This window comes from Cryptomeria japonica, chromosome 1 (genome assembly GCF_030272615.1).
Source record: "Cryptomeria japonica chromosome 1, Sugi_1.0, whole genome shotgun sequence".
Classification (NCBI taxonomy): domain Eukaryota; kingdom Viridiplantae; phylum Streptophyta; class Pinopsida; order Cupressales; family Cupressaceae; genus Cryptomeria; species Cryptomeria japonica.
In genome coordinates, this window is record NC_081405.1 from 140,718,043 (window position 1) to 140,735,235 (window position 17,193).

Consider the following 17,193-nt stretch of genomic DNA (forward strand, 5'->3'; position numbering starts at 1 on the left):
ACCAAGATTTCGACCCCAAACAAGGAGCAAATAGAGGTTTAGGAAATTTTGCTTTGGACCCTTTTGAAGGGTCGGGAGCTTAGATAAATTTCGCCTTGGACCCTTTGAGAGGGTCAACAGCGAATTTTTCTTTTCTAGACTCAATTCACACTCAACTTGCCTTGGACTTGTCTTTTCACCCTTACCTTATAAAGATCAAGTCATTTGTCTTCAAAAATTCTTAGGAATGAATTCGTTCAAAGGTTTGAGCAAGGCATAGTGCTTCTTGAAGAAATTCGTTCTGAACCCTTTGGAAGGGTCAGGAGCGAATTTGCTCCTTTAGGCTCAATTCACACTTCATTTTGCTTATAGCTTTGCCTTAGCCTTGAACCTTGATCTTTTACTTTCCATACTTAAGCCAATTTGCCCTCAAAGTCATGTCCACTCACTGTTTTTGGTGAAAAATAAAGCCTTTCTAAAGATTTCGCTCTGGACCCTTTGAGAGGGTCAGGATCGAATTTTGCATTTTAGGCTTAATTCACATCCCTTTTCACTTGACTTTATCTTAAACTTGACTATTGAATCCTTTCTTTGCCATGCATGACCACAATTCAATGCTCCTAGTGGGGAATTAGGTCATTTGGGGAATTTCGCTCTGGACCCTTTGGAAGGGTTAGGAGCTTAGAAGAAATTCGCTCTGGACCCTTTGGAAGGGTCAGGAATGAAATTTGCACTCTTGGCCAAATTCCTCACATTTTCATCACTTCACTTTGTTGTACACATCAATTCTCTCTCCATAACGCCATAGAGACCAAGTTTATGATGCAAATTAGGACCAAGAAGGGAGATCTAAGGAAATTCGCTTTGGACCCTTTGGAAGGGTCAGGAGCGAATTTGAGGAATTAGTCTTATATATCATTCAAACATTCAAACTTTGCCCTCATTCACATTGTTCTCACCTTAGGACACGCTGACAAATTACCTAAAGGAGGTGCCTTGTTCAAAACGTTGGATCGAAAGTGCATCTTAACAATTTTGCTTAGGTACCTTTGGAAGGACAGGACCTAAAGAGGAATTTCGCTCTGGACCCTTTGGAAGGGTCAGAAGCGAATTTTGCTTCTTAGCTCAAATTCCTCATAGAACTTCATCTCACTTGGTTGCAACTCACTTCAAAGGTATGTATGAATCAACCTTGCCTCAATCACGCCAAATATTTTGACCTAAACAAGGAGATCAAAGGATATTCGCTCTGGACCCTTTGGAAGGGTCAAGAGCGAAATTGGCCATCTTGGTCAAATTCCTAACATTTTCATCATCCAGTTTTGCTTGAATACGCTCACAAGGCATAAATAGGTCATTCCTCATTCAGTCAAGACATAGGAGCAAGCCTTTTTGACCTAAGTTAGGAGATCCAAGGGAATTCGCTTTGGACCCTTTGGAAGGGTCGAGAGCGAAATTTGCAATAATGCTCAAATTCATGACCTTTTCTCCAAATGACCAGGTCTAAGTTTGTTCAAGGTGCCCAAAGGGTGAATTCAAGCTAATTTCCTCTATATCCACACCTTAAAGTGAAGGTTTTGTCCAAAATAGGAGTCAAAGGGGAGCTAAGGAAGATTTCGCTCCTGTCCATTTTCTAAGGATAAATAGGTCAGTTTCACATCAATCAATGCCTAGAAGTAAAAGAATTTCATCATTAACTGGACCAATCTCAAACCCTCAAAGGGAAGAATCCTTGAGAACACATACTCACAAACCTCCATTCACTTCCTTAACTCAATGACATAGGTCTCAAAAGGCAAGAATCCTAGCATGACACAAAGACTTCCTTAAACTCAATCAAGACTCGACCCAAGACCCAGGCCTAACCAAGGGGAGGCTTTCAAAGAGACGCTGATCTGGACCACTTACTGACCCACTTCAATTCAAGTAGACCCTCCTATCCTAATGATCTCTCTGGCAACTCTCCAATGCAAAGATTAATAGCCAAGAACCTAAAAAGACCAAACTAGGAAGACTAACCCTAGAAAGCAAAAAGTAGGGGTCCCCATTTGCAATGGGGCGATGTGTGAATACGTCACAACAGGCGGCATGCTGGAATATTATGTCAGAACGGTTGATGACTAGAAAAAGGCAAAAGTAGTTCTATGGAGACTGAAATTGCATGACAGGTTGTATTTTGACTATGTTTGGTCTTTCAAAGGGTTTCTCAGGGTCCTATTGTTCCTCCACAACTCACACCCCTTTTTGAGAAAAAGGGGACCCCACTTTTTTGTTTTTCTCTTCCCCTTTCCTTTTCCCTTTTCTTGCTCCTTGTTGTCTTTTTACTTCCCCCTTTCTTTTCTCTTTTCTCTTTCTTCTTTTTTCCTTTTATCCTTTTATCTTCCCGTTTCTGTGTGTTTTCGGGGATCGGAGATCAGGGATTCCATATCCCTTTTCTCCTTTCAAGGATTGAAACCCTAATCCCCGACCCTCACCTCTTGTTGATGAGATTTCTGATTGGGTAATCAAGGATCGGAGGTCCATCCATTCCTGACCCCTGCTTCTCTTAGGTTGGAAATCGAGAATCGATGATCCAAAGGACCACCACCCGGGTGACCCTTAGGAACCCTGACCCCTGATCTCCGGTGGTCCCACCTAGACCCCGCGTGCATTTAATTAGCCCTTTTGGGCATTTATAAGCCATGTTCCCCGCTCATTCGCTCACTTTTGCTTTAGCTTTCTGCGCTTTTCTTCGTGCTTTTGCGGTGTTTCTAAGAGTCGTTTGTGATTTCATTGTGAGTTTGGGAGTGCGGAGAGTGTGGTGGTAGATTCCAATGTCTTGGCCTAGGTCAGTTTTTGCTCTCCTTTCTCCCCTTTTGGTTTCGTTTGCTTATTGTTTTGTGTTTGGGTTTCCCTGAAACCTCATCATTCCACATGCTCCTCGGGTCTGCATTTTGAGCTTTTGTTTTGGGTTTGCTTCGCGGCCCTAATGAATTAGGTGTGTGCCCTAGGTTTCTAGTTTTGGTTTGATTGTTTTGGTTTAGGGTTTTGTTTCTTTTCCTGCCTTAGTCAAATTTTGCAAATGAGTTGATGTAATGTCCCCTTGTTGAAATAGGATTTATTAATAGATAATAATAATAAATTAAATTATAAAAGAATAAAAATTAAAATTAATATAATTAAAATTTAGGTAAGTTTAATGAATGGTCAAAAGGCATGAAATGAAAAGTTGTGACTCCCTCAAACATGAGATATAAAAGGGAGAGAACTTCATTTGGGGAAAAAAGGAAAAAAGGAAGAAAGAAGGGTGCATAGGAATTAGGGAAGCATTAATGGGAAGAAGAGAAGGAAGTGACTTTCAAAGGGGCAGTAATGATGAAAGGTTGTGACTTTTCTGAAAGGTACTAATTGTGAAAGGTTGTGACCATTGAGAAGAGATGTGACTCTCCCTCACATTGAAGGATATAAGGTGGAGAAATTTTCATTTGAGAAGGAAGGATCCATGGAAAAGAACATATATCTGACGGATTAGAAGCAAATTTAGGAGCAGACCTAAATCAGAATTATAAGAAAATCTAGAAGAATGATATGAACATTTATCAAAGAGATTAGAACACAAATACAAATGTGCAAACAATAATAAAGCAGGCATCGAAGGAAAAGACGAGGAAATATTAAATCAATAGCCAGAGAATCAGATCTGATGGAATAGAAAGGATTCTCACACACACACACATATTTCTGAGTATAGGCAGCAGATCAGATTGATATAAACAGCAGACTTGTGCATTTAAAAAGGGAAACAGCATCAAATTGAATCTGTCCAAATTACCACAGCAGACTGAAAATAGATAACCTACAATAATTCTACAGGTATATTGGGCAAGATTTAGTGTCCTCCCAAAAGGGGACATTACAGTCAAGCCAATTGATGCCTTGGTCAAGGATCGGCGAGAGCCAAAACCCTAAGCTAGTGCCCCCTGTATTTCTTACCTTGGGCTCTTTCCTTGTTTGTTTTTGCTCGATCCTTTTGAGGATCTGGGTTGTTCAATCCCCGATTCTCCATCCTCAAGGATCGGGGGTTGAACAACACCGATCCCCGATGTTGTGCCGATTCACGATGAACAAGGATCAAGGATATCACTTTCCCCGACCCCTGATACTTTTGTTAACGGGGATCTCGGATAGCGATATCTCTGACCCCCACCCATTGCCACTATAATGCAAGCAGGGATCGGGGGTAATGGCACCTTGATCCCCGAAGGTTCCTAAAGCTTGTTCCAAGCAGGGATTGGGGATGCCATCACCCCCAGCTCCCGATTGTTTGCAATATCTTCAACTTTGGCGAGGTTTTTAATAAGGTGTTTCCACTAGTAGACAGTAGTTTGTTTTTCTTAGGTTTAGTATAAGGCTCCTAATATCAATTTCGTAAATTGGGTGATGTCTAAATCAAGGGTGGTCGCAATGAAGTACAAGTTCGATTCATACCTTCCTTCAACCAAACTACATTTTGGACAGGGATGTTACTAACACATGAGGAGCAAAATCTGACAAATGAGCAAGTACAAGTAAATGTGTCAGAGGAACCCCAACAGCAGCAGCTCCCAGTGGGTACTTCACAAAGAGAATCTGAACAAGTTGAGCCAAAGGAACAAGCCCATTTTGAAGAACCAACGAGGCATGAAGAAGAAGAAGAACAAGGACAGTGTCAAGACATTGTATATTCTACACAAATGGGAGCAATAAGTACTGGTTCCACTCCTGCTTGGCTTGTAAGAACGATTGCACGAAGAGAAAGAAGGTATAAGGAGGTTGAAGATACAGATGTGTCCATGTTAAAGAAAACTTTTAAGACTCTTGAACCCAAAAAACGTGCAAGAAGATTTGCAGGTGTAACGGTGGATGAATCCCGGCATTAGAAGGTCCGAATTGTTGTTCCACAAGTCGACAAGACAGAGAGTGAAATGATAGCAGAAGATTACCAAATCCAAGAACAAAATAAGGTGAAAGACATTCTCTTAAGCAAGCAGTAGATAGAATTTTTCGCAAAATGGATAAAGAAGATGAGACCAAGGAAGAGTTGAAGGCCAAGAATAGAAGTATATCAGCCAACTCTTGGGTCCCATCGATTCAATTGCCTCTTCTACCAATATTCAAGCCACTCTTACACAAGGACTATCAAGTATTGGGATGAGTGGAGATTCTTTTGTTTCTGCAGCTTTTAAGATGGAGAGAAAAAATTGAAAAGTTGGTAGAAAATGTCATCCAGCAGGTTTTGGCCGATTTTGATCAGTTGCAAGATCAAATGATTGCATTGAATGATCTCCTACAAGGGATCGGAAAATAGGAAATAAATATACAAGATTCAATTCTTTTGTGGGAAGATTATCTCCCAACACTCCAACAAATAATGAAAATTTACTTGAGCCTATTGCACAAAAAGGCAATTTCGGAAGAGGATGCGGATAGGGACACAATAGTGGAATGGACAAGGGGCCTCTAAAATGGTAATCAAAGAATACACTAAGGCTTGAGACAAAATTGTAGAACAAATTAATTCTATTCATTCTTTATTGTCTCATATGGAGGAACTCATTGAGAGTCTGCATGGGACTCTTTCCAAACAAAAGGGTGAATCAAGAAAGTGTCGCAATTGTGGTGCAATCCTTCTAAGAGAAAATGTATAAAAATTGTTCTCTACAAATTATAGAGGAAATGATGGCAACCAAGAAACATTTGGAGATTATGCAAGCTGAATTGCCACATTTAGAAGAAGCCAATAAGAAATCCATATCTCTTATAAAAAACATGGCAATAAAGTTAAAATACACTAATACGCCAGATGTACAGGAGCTGCAAGGAGTGGTGGAGAGCTTTAAGCAGCATTTTCTGAGCTAACAATTGAATTTGAAGAGCTGCAATTTTGAAAATTATCTAAGTAGAAAAGTTTGAAAAGTCAGCCAAAAGAAATCAATTTTGGTTCCCAGTTTTGTGCCAGGTAATTCCCAGCTCTTGGTGGGATCGAATGTTGATAAAGAACGGTGATTCTTTCTTGTTTTTCACATCAAAGCAACTCCAATAACTTTCAGTTTAGTTGCAGCAAGCAGGCAGAAAGAGAAACCCATGTTTTCAATGCAAATCTGTTGGTAAAAGAACCGAAGTTCAAAATGGTGGATACAGCTATGGTTTTCCTCGGATTTGGCTGCCCACATCAGTTGTCAACCACTTAGATAGAGTTTAGAGGAGTTGGAGTGTAGTTTAGAGTTGTCTTTATGCAGTTTTTCAGCCAGTTTTGATCAATTTCAGGCTATAATTACTCCCAAAAACTCTAGTTTTGGGTTTATGGATTCTCATTTCCAAACTCTATATAAACCCTACTTTTGATTGTAATTAGGGTTGGATATTCTATGCAGACTTTATATTGGAATATCAATACAATTTCAGTGTGATATTTTTGTTGAGATTTGTGAAGTGTGAACGGATTTTGTTCATGTTTCGATATTCCAATTTGTGTTGATTCTCCAAACAATTCAATAGATGGTATTGTTAATTATTGAATGATTTGAAAGTGAAGGATAACTCAGCCACCATGAATTTTAAAGAGCATATTAGGAATTTTGTCTTGCATGTTAATTTCGTAGATGATTGCATCGTATTTTCATGAATTGTGTTAATCTGATTTGTGCAAATATTGTTTTAATCATTGTGGTTTAATCTTCCATGCTTTGTGATGCAAGACAAAAACTCCTTTCTTCCGACTCACAACATTCAACACACAAAAAACCCTTTCAGAGACTCTCGGCTACAAATTCAACAATCAGATTACAACAAAACAAACTTATATGCTCATCAAATTAGCAACCATAATTGTAACTATAGCTATCCTCTAGCCCTCTTGGGTCCTCACACCAAGTTTCAAGGGTGTTCTGACAATCAAATCAGGGAGAAACTGTCAAAATTCTTGTTAGAACCCTAGTTAGCCTAGCTACCAGGCGACCCCATGAACAATCTACAAAATCTTTTTAACAACTCAGATTTTCAAATCATCGGTGAATGGAAGATAACACACCAATGTACACCCACATGTGCTCACTTAAACAATTTGAATCCAAACAGCAATATGTAAATATAGAATTGGAGCAAATTACAGTAACAGAGTGGATTACAAAAAATAAGCTTCCAATTTAGTGCCAATGATTTCAAATTTGAAAAAATAGTCACAGAATTACTTTGTAGAATTCTCCTCGTTCTCCCCCTCTCTCTCCTCTATCCGTTGCTCATACAATTTATACCAAATTTGAACTTTCCTGTTGTGACCGTTGGACTTCATGACTGTTCAAATTCAAAAACTGATAAGTCGCTGTCGGACACAGGTGTCAAATAGCAATGCTGAGCTGATAGACCAACGCTAGGTACCGATATCAGAATAACAACTCTGATCATGCCTTTTGATCTCCCATCGGAATAACCCTCCAAGGCGGAGCAACAATTCCCAGTAATCCCAACAGAACAAACTACTCCGATGTCACTCATTTCGGTATAGCTTATGCCGAACAAGACATGTGGATGCCTATCAAAATAACCCAACGAAGTCGACTGGACAATATTCTGCAATCCCGATAGTGTAAATTATCTCGATGACAACCTTATCAGATTAACTATTCCGATGACAACTTCACCACAATGATGCTTTATCGGGTTAACTATCTCGATGCCAATATTGATACCTTATCGGAATAACCATTCAAAATCGGTTGAACAAAATTTTGCAAATCTGATAGTGTAACCTATCCTGATAACAACAATGATACCCTATCAGTTTAACCTATCCCAATAACATTAATGACAACTTTTTCCCACAATGACATCTCATTAGTATAACTTATCCTGATGACAAAAATGACAATATTTTGAGCAACTTTACAAATTTGAAATCATCACTCCAAATTTGACAAACAGACCCAAAAACATGAAATAACATTACAAATGATCTCAATAGACCTTATTGACTCAAAAGAAACCTAACCCTAACTCCTAAGACTCAAAACCTAATTAACATATTCCAGGTGCTCCTGCACCACTTTGAGTAATTCATTGGTTAACATTGTCCGATTAGATCTCTATTTTCAGAATTAATTTCTTTAACCCTCAAACTTTTGGCAGTTTTGTTTATGATCTTGGATAGAGCAGGTTAATTAGCATTAATCATAGTTTTCAGATTTGCAATTCATACTTTGAAAACCCCAAAAAAAAGATTTGAATCCTCGAGAAAGATTGTTATATTTCCAATAGTAATACTAGCAAGCCCCCTTCTTTACCACACATTCATTCCCATTGATCCATCCTGCGTGGCTAAGACCTAGCTTTCTTGAACCTTGGAGCTTACTTTTGTTCGCTTTTCAGGAGAGGGGTTTCATTCTTAGATCTCCTGTCGTTGGCAATGCTAACACCATTGTCGATAGGTTGAATCCAGCCTAGATATTGATTCGGATTCGGTTCGCCATGGGTCCATCAAAATTCACAAAAATCATTGTGGGTTCGTCTAGGACAAACCCAAATGAACCTAGCACAAATTTTAATTTTCAAAATATTATCTTTTGTAGCTTCAAAGAACCTGTATTTTTCCTATGAAAATAATTGATCCCTTACAATCCTGCAAGAAGACAACTACTCAGATTACCTTGTCGAAGACTCAAAAGGGTCATGCCCTAAGTCGAGAAAGGAATAATTAAATGTTTATACTGTTAATCTGATTTATAGTTTATGATTTTGACGGGTATTTCGTGAACTAGTGAGACCGAATCAATAGAGGTGGGTGAAGCTACGGGAAGAAGACTATGCACTCCCGACTTCACTAGAGAGAAAGGAGTAGTTGATGAATATTATATTTTTTTAGGTTTTTTATTTTAAGTTTTACATTAGTATTTACGTTTAGTTTAGTTTAAATTTTATCCTATGTTTTAAAAATGAACTTGATATGAGTTTGAAATTACAAAGTTTATATAATAAGATAATTAAAAATTACATTTAAATCAAAAAATTCATTATTTTAATTAAAATAATTATGAATTTCTAATTATAAAATAATTCTTACATTAATATAGTTAAAATAATATGATTTTGAAATTATATAATCAATTTATCACATATCAATGTGGCATCTTGTTTGAAATTTAAAAAGGGTAAATAATATTTATTAATAATAAAAATTCATGTAAATAAATTCAATAATTTTTTATTATTTAATAATGATTTTAAAAATTATAATTATGCATGTTCATTAATTTCTAAAATTATTAATATTTATTAATATTAACTTTCTTTATAGTGTTATTATTATATTATAATATTGTGTGTGAATTTTATTAATATTGAATAAGACTTATAAATATTATTATATATTAAACATATGTATATATTTTTTATTTTTATATGTTTTTGTATGGCTGAAAATGAACCCAACCCCCAGTTTTTTTATCAAACACACAAACCTGCGAACCTGAACCCAATACCAGGACCTGTAACTTAAGTTGGTGCTTAGAGGAGGCATCTAATACTTGGTTGACAAAGGATCTGAAGACTTATGGGCCAGCGTACCTATGATTTCAGTATTGTGTATCTGTAGTAATGTTTCCACTTATGTAACAGTCCCTGTGAGGCCTCATTTCTTGTATGCTGATCAGTCCCCATTCCTTCTCACTCCATAATCGAGATATCTTATAATTGAACTACTTGAAATTCATTTGTTTCATGCAATGGCACTCGTGACTAATTGCCCAGCAAGAAATGTGTCCCAGCAGTTGCACCAAAAGTGAATGCATAATACGGTGTGCACGAAGAGCATTCTTTGTTACATGAAAAGTAGAAATAAACACTAAATAGTTATGACCTAACTTTGATAGGACACTTAGGACCAATTGTTCATCTTGCTTTAGACATTGGAAATTTACATCAGATTTCATTGCAGCAGTGTCCTAACTTCTGAAATCAATAAATCAGAGAATTTATATCTATCAACACCTTATTTCAAAATAACTCAAACCCTTGTGAAAACAATTTTGGTTAAATTGAAACTTCATAACCATAACTTACTGCAGCAGATTGCTCTAATTGCATGCTCAGCGGCAAGTTCATGTATTGACAACATTGGCAAGTTTTCAAAAATTAAAAAATCAGGGAGTGTTCTGACAATCAGATATCCTTTTCCATCATTCCTGAAATGCACTCTATCACAACTTTTTCAGTGATGACCTCCACACGACCTTTGTTCTTTGATACCAAGCTTGTGGTCTCTCTAAAGTTGACTTATTAGTTAGGATGTTATGTCCCTTAAAGATGGTTGAAAACTATACCTGGTTTTCATTGTCTTCCAACATCATTGGCCATACCTTTGGTTCCTGGTTTAGAACGTTATAGATACTGCTAGAGCTAGGACTGTAGAAAAAATGTGATAAACTTTATCTTCCCTGCTGATAGGCATTGCTTGCTGGGCACCAACAATCATAGTGGGTGTAATGTCCCCTTCTCCGCAGTGATTAGTTCAGTTGGCCATTAGCCTATTTCGGAGGCCCGTAGGCTAGTCGGGAGCAGAAATTAGGGTTTCCTATTTTATAGGAGGATTCTTTGGTGTTTTTAGGGGGTATATGTGGGAGTTTGAGAGTTTGGATTCTAGATTCCTTCTCGGTTTTCAGAGAGCTTCAGGATGGTTCGACATGCATCTGCATCAAGTGACTTTTTCCGGACTTACTATTTTTAGTAAGTGCGACCACTGCTTAGAATGTGGTTAAAATCACTTTGGAAACACTTACTATTTTTAGCAGTATGCTATTTTTAGTAAGTACTCTTTTTAGCAATTCTATTTTTAGCAGGATGTCAGCAGGCCTACTCAAATGGCTACTTCCAATAGGTCAGTTTGAGTAGTTGGTCTTCCAACATTTTTTGGTGCTATTCTTGGCAAGGGTTCTTCAGCTCAGTTCACTAACTATTTTTGGTAGGGCAATTCTCTCAGCTTGTTTCCCCATATCCTTGGAGCTTGTTTTGGCAGGTTCAGTATTTGATGAAAAAATGGTGTTTTAAATTAAATTATAACTTAAGGCAAAGGTTGGACGATTTATTTAAAAGGGATTGCTTAAGTTATATTGATATCTAAGTCATTCCCTTAATTATATATGGGCGATTTTGGAGAAATGAAATGAAATGCAAATTAAGGAAATTGGAATGTGGTTGTTTAATCCCATATTGGAGGGAAAAGAAGTTCGACTAGAGGAGGAAGTTATAAATATGTGCCTTGGCCTTCATTTGGGGGTATCCAAGAATTTTTTGTAATGAAACATTGCCGAAATGTAGAGTGAAAGCTTTGGGGAACGCTTACCTCCTAGCCATAGCTTGATTTCTTGCTTGCAATACAGCAACTAGTCGAGCCAGAGATTGCTCTTCATTTAAAGGAGTGGATTGGAGAACAATGTTGCAGAATTTTTGTGCCAGTTTTAGATGTTTTGGTGTGTTTTCTTGAGTGTTCATGCTGCTGGTCGTGGTGTGTGCTGAAGGTGTTTTTTCCTCATGGCTCCCTGTGTGCTTGACGTGTGGTTCTGGGTATCGGCTCCATCTCTTCCTATGCCTTGGGCGATTAAGCTCACCATCTTGCGGATCTTGAAAAGCTGATTTGGATTTTATGTAGCAAGTCGAACTTCCCAGTAGAATCGTCCCCTTTCCTTGGCTGCCTTGGGTTGCGTTCTGATTGTTTGTGGTGTTCGCGGTGTAGGTTTGAGGTTCTATTTGTGTTGTCTATGTTATATCTCTCATTTTCTTTTGATTTGGTGCAATTCGGAGTTGATTTGGGAAAGTTGTGAGCATTTTAGTGTGTCCTTAGCTTGCTGGTTTGCATATTTTCAGTGTGTTATTGTTAATTTCAGAATTTGAAGTTTTGGTTGTGTGAAGAGCTTTCTTGGTGTGCCTTGAGCTTTTGGTGTTGGGAGTTGATTTTGGGGTGTGTAAGTTCATTGGTGTGGAAAGAAGGAACTTGGTTATCATTTGCAGCTGTTGGTTCTCAATTCTTACTTCTATGATCCATATTGTAATGTGGTAGTAGTACTAACAGCAGTTCTTGTTGTTCTTTTTTGTCCCACTGCATAAGTGGAATAGGCTGGCCATGCCGCCTATCTTGGAATAGTGATTTCTATTAGTTTGTAATCCATATTATGCATTGTAAGCTGGTTAGTAGTACTAACAGCCATCTTATTGGATTATTGCTTTAAGTCCCACTGCATAAGTGGAAGAAGCTAGCTTTGCTGCCTATTTTGGATATTGTAATACTGTCCTCCCGTTGCATAAGCGGTAGAGTTGATTTGAATTTCATTTCTAGTCCTCCCGCTGAACAAGCGGTTGAGTGATTGCATTCTTCAGTTCTTTAGCTTGTCCTTGGTTGGTTTGCCGCCAAGTGATTGCATTGTTTTCATTATCCCGTTGTATAAGCGGAAGGGGATGGCTTGCCGCCCGAAGATTGTAATCATTTTCAGTTATTGGCATCTAACGATCCCCTCGACACTGTATGCTCTCACCCTCCCAGATTGGGCTCTCGGTGATCAGAAAGTGGAGGGTTACTTTCAGCAGCATTTGGTTTTCATTTCCTAACCATAACAAGTGTTGTGTTGAATGTAATTGTGGAAAAAGAGATTTCGGAAAAATTAAGGGGGATAATGCAGTGGGATGATGGGTGGACCATGGGCAGTGCATGAGAATGTTTTCATTTGATCAGATAATTTTAAAAACTTTCAATCATAAATGATCAAACATGAGAATATTTTCATTTCATCAAATACATAAAATTCAAAAATCAGAAACAAACCAAGGAGGGAAGGTCGCAGGAGAAAAGAGATGAAAAATGCACGGATATTAGCATGTTGAAATTTCAAAAAAATGTTGGATCTTAGTTCTATAGGAACTCCACAGAAGATATGAAAACCTTAAAAATGGATACTGGCAAACTGAAGGCAAAATGAAGAACCTATTTGTAATTGAGGAGTTGAAACTCAAGGAGAACAAACTTCACATACTTATGAGGAGATCAACCATGACTTCATGAGGCTATGAAAAAAGAAACAAATTTCAAACTTACAGCTTTCAGTAAATATGAAGGTTTTCCATACAAATTTATGACTTTTTAGTAAATTTGTTTGTGTGCAGTCTCTTTGTTATCAAGTCAAGCCTGGTAGCTTGTGTTCTACTCTTTGTGGAGTATATGCTTGCCATAAATTCTTAGTTTTGATGGTTGTTTTATTTTAGTGGCTAGAATTTTGAATATTAGTAGGTTCCTTTCAGTTTAAACACAAATAATTTTTTCCCAAGTGTAAAAAAAAGCCTCTATTCATTTTATAGGTTATATCAACAAGTATAAGTTGTTGGTTGAGTCTGTTCTAGTATGGGGTCGAGTGTGGGTACGAGGTTCTGGCAAGCCACTATGGCAAAAAAAACAAATCTCATGGGTATATAGTGTTTGGGTACAGCTGTGTGGGTGTGTGTGTGTTGTTTTGTGATCATTAGAGCTTTGTTGCAATTGTGTACTTGAACCATGGTGGTCTTATGGTTAGGCCCATATTGCACCACCACTCTTGAAAGTTTGATAAGAGCTTGAGGTCTAGTGGAGCTTGAAGAAGTTGATCTTGCTGGAATGCTGATGAGGTTTTGGACTGTTGCAAGTTTGAATTTGAGACAATAAATCTGAGAAATTTGTGTGCCTATCTATTTGTGTCAAAGACCCTTGTTCTGAGTAGAGGATTTGATGCACTTGTAATGCCTAGTAATCATTGTTAACTGTAATACCTAGTAATCATTGTAAACTGCAGATGAGACCCAAGATGGAAATACTAATTTATATCACTGTTTCATTTTTTCCTTATCATTTAGGGCATAATCAATGGCTCACTGAAAGTGAAAAGGGTCATTCAAAATTTCAAATCTAGTTTCTGAGCAAATTCCTTGTATAACTAAAGTAAGGTTACAGGGTTTTGATCAAACAAACCCTAGTCAGAGAGAAATGTTCGACTCTGAAGGAAACATTGAACAAACCCTTTCCAACAACTCCAAATATAGTTAATTTACAATTAACAACCCCACAAAGCTTTCATTTTCAACTAAAACAACACAAACATTACTAGACAGTACTTAATTAACATATCAAATCACCTTTACAGAACTGTAACACAAAAAGACAATGGGTTGTGTAGGCTTATTCTTGCATAAAGATTAAAGAATCATTAATACCAGGAACACTAAACAACACTGACAAGATAATCTTGACAGTCTTAATACCTTTGCACTATCTCATCAAATTTAATATAGAAGCCCAAGTTGTCACAATCACAATAGCATAAAATCTTTTACAGAATCCAATACTTTTCTGAGACAGTCATCAACTTGAATATTTTAGAGTGTCAAATATCACCGTTCAACGTGTTTTTGGGTGTGTTATCTTTGCCCGCCAGTGGGAGCACTTGGGATCTTTTGGGAGTGCTTGGGAGCACCTTGGGAGCATCCCAACCACCCTGGGTTCTTTGTGGGTACGATGGGATGCTCCTAGGGCACTCTTGTTGCAGCTCCCAAACTCCGCACGGTTAGGTACAAGAACGGGACCTGGACCTGGAGAACCCCATAACATAGCAACAAGACAAACTTATCTATATAATAGCTTTTGCTCATGGGATTATTCAAAAATTAAATAAGTATAACATTTCCTCTAACTTGACAAGCAAATACCACCTAGCAATGTCTTACTGTAAACCTACTGAAACACACCTTCTGTGAATAAAATAAGTATAACATTTCCTCTTAACTTTATAAGCAAATACCATCTAGTAACATGAACTTTATATCTTTAAAGTTTATACATGGATCTTCTACCAAAAAGGATAGATGCATACTTCTTCACGTTCAATATAACCAGTCTGCCTCAAATCATAAATTCTAAAAGCAACTGCAAGAGAAATTCCAACAAAAACTGCCTAGTCAATTTTCATATCAAAATTGCTCTCCTTTTTTGAAATAATGCTATAACATATGAATTCTTAGATTATTGTGCGCATGACTGAAAGAAAAGAAGATATATAATATCAATAAACTCAAAAGATAAACCATTTGCTTACAATCAATCTTGTCTGCTTGAGGTGCGTGTGGATGGAAGACATTAAGAGAGTTAACAAACTCCGCAAATTCAATGACTCCATTACGTTTTACATCAAATAGATCAAAAACCTATCAAGTAAGACACTGAACATAAGGCCAGGAGAGATGTAGTAAATGTGTATGAGAGAGTTCTAAAATAAGCACAGCATATGAAGTAAATGCTGGTAATCAGAACTGTCAGAGCATATGCTCCTCAAAAAAAGGCAAGATCATTGGTTTATTGGCTGAGCTTGACCAATTATGCACCAAATTATAGAAAGGATAAATAGCCACAGCATTCTAATATAAAATACATCATATATCATACATAGATAAACTCAGAGCAAACAGAACTAAATAGAAAAGCAGAGTAAAGAAGACATCATAAATGTCTGCAAGTATTATGAATTTGAAATAGTTTGTGTAGAGGACATATTTGAATAGTCGTTATAGTCAAATCATCAAAATTTCTTCACACCCAAGCTGCGGCATAGAAATTCAAATACAAAAGTTTTATGTTCATGATGATAGTCCTTATATCATTTCCTGCATATGTATGTTGACTCGATTTTGTGGAGCTACAACTAATTTTTCTCATCCCTCCTATTTCAATGACCCTTATGGTTTTTACCTGTTAACCAATTTGTAGCCAAAAATTGGTCGTTCTAAATATTTAAATCAGGGAATATGAATTTAGGTTATGGAAATCCCTTATGGCAGATGAGTGCTGCAGCACAAGAAGAATACAACTTGTCCATATACAAAGAATAAAAGAAATTATGTTAATTTCCATGAATGATAGAAGTAAGTCAATGGAATTGGAATGTACCTCCCATAACCACAGCAAGAGGGGAACAACAATGATCACACTTGAAAGAATCAAGAGATTAAAAGCCAAAACCTAGGAGTACAACAACAAAATGGGTAAAACCTAAACGCATCAGAAAAGACTCTCATACTACAAACAATACATGTATGGACATGAAAGTAAGACCTGTCACAAAAGAATATAAAGCTGGGGGAGACAATGTCAAATAGTGAAACTTACTCCTCATTTTTATCTGAATCAGAAAAAGATGGAGAATTCGCATTATAATCAAGCATGGGGGAACTTCCTGGACTAAGCAAGTCAGGCGACGCAATCCTTGGGATTGCAAAGAACATTTCCCATATACTCTCTTGACATCCATGATCAATGATCCTCACAAAGAGAAAGGGGACTAAGCAAGTCAGGCAATGCAATCCTTGGGATTGCAAAGAACATTTCCCGTATACTCTCTTGACATCCATGATCAATGATCCTCAAGAAGAGAAAGGGGACTAAGCAAGTCAGGCAACACAATCCTTGGGATTGCAAAGAACATTTCCCATATACTCTCTTGACATCCATGATCAATGATCCTCAAGAAGAGAAAGGTACCTGATAATGTGTTTCTATAAACTCCTTGAATGTGGATGACAGGGTAGCTGACCTACTATGCCAAAGAACATTTGAGACATCATGTTTAATGCATGAATTAATATGACTTAAACTCAATGTTGCAAGCTTTGCTGCCCGACCCTTATACCCGACTTGAATGGGTCCAAGTTGAATTCCAGGGATGGGTATTCTGAGGTTCCACCCCAGGTACATCCTGAGTATGCCTGCAGAATACTCAGGTCACCCACACAATGCTTCAGGCAAACCTTAGCACACCTATGTGAACCCACAAGGCATGCGCCCAATTAAGTCAAAAACATCATGTTTTTTGTTTTTGCTTTTCAAATGCATTGTTAAAGCAAAAAAAAAAACATAAAATGTCAAAACAAAACCTAAATTTTAACAAACCAAATAACCTGAAGAAAAAACAAAATAAAAGCAACCTACAAACACAAACAATTCTGCCTATCACTCTAGACTTCTAAAACTCATTGTTTGTTTCTAATTGCTCATGGTTGCTTTTCCAAGTGCTTAAGGATTGTTGAGGCATCTTTGATAAGTGTTACGGGGATCAAATAAGCATCAAGTATATTCGTCATTCCAACTTATTTTTATGATTTTTGTAGGTTTTTTATTTAATTTACTTTTAAGCTTCCTAT

General features: G+C 37.3%; 1 protein-coding gene across 5 annotated transcripts in view; it reads right to left on the reverse strand.

The window, feature by feature from the left end:
• The window catches only part of LOC131027680 (calcineurin B-like protein 7), a 124,124-nt gene that overhangs the window by 36,493 nt on the left and 70,438 nt on the right, over positions 1-17,193 (reverse strand). For 4 of the 5 annotated variants that reach the window (XM_057957771.2, XM_057957765.2, XM_057957785.2 and 1 more), the window contains 2 exons: positions 15,096-15,204; positions 14,874-14,926 (listed from right to left, as the gene is read on the reverse strand). In XM_057957771.2, coding sequence (XP_057813754.2) covers positions 14,874-14,926; positions 15,096-15,204 — 162 coding nt within the window. The remainder of the gene's footprint in view (positions 1-14,873; positions 14,927-15,095; positions 15,205-17,193) is intronic. The other variant, XM_057957789.2, reaches the window with a different exon arrangement.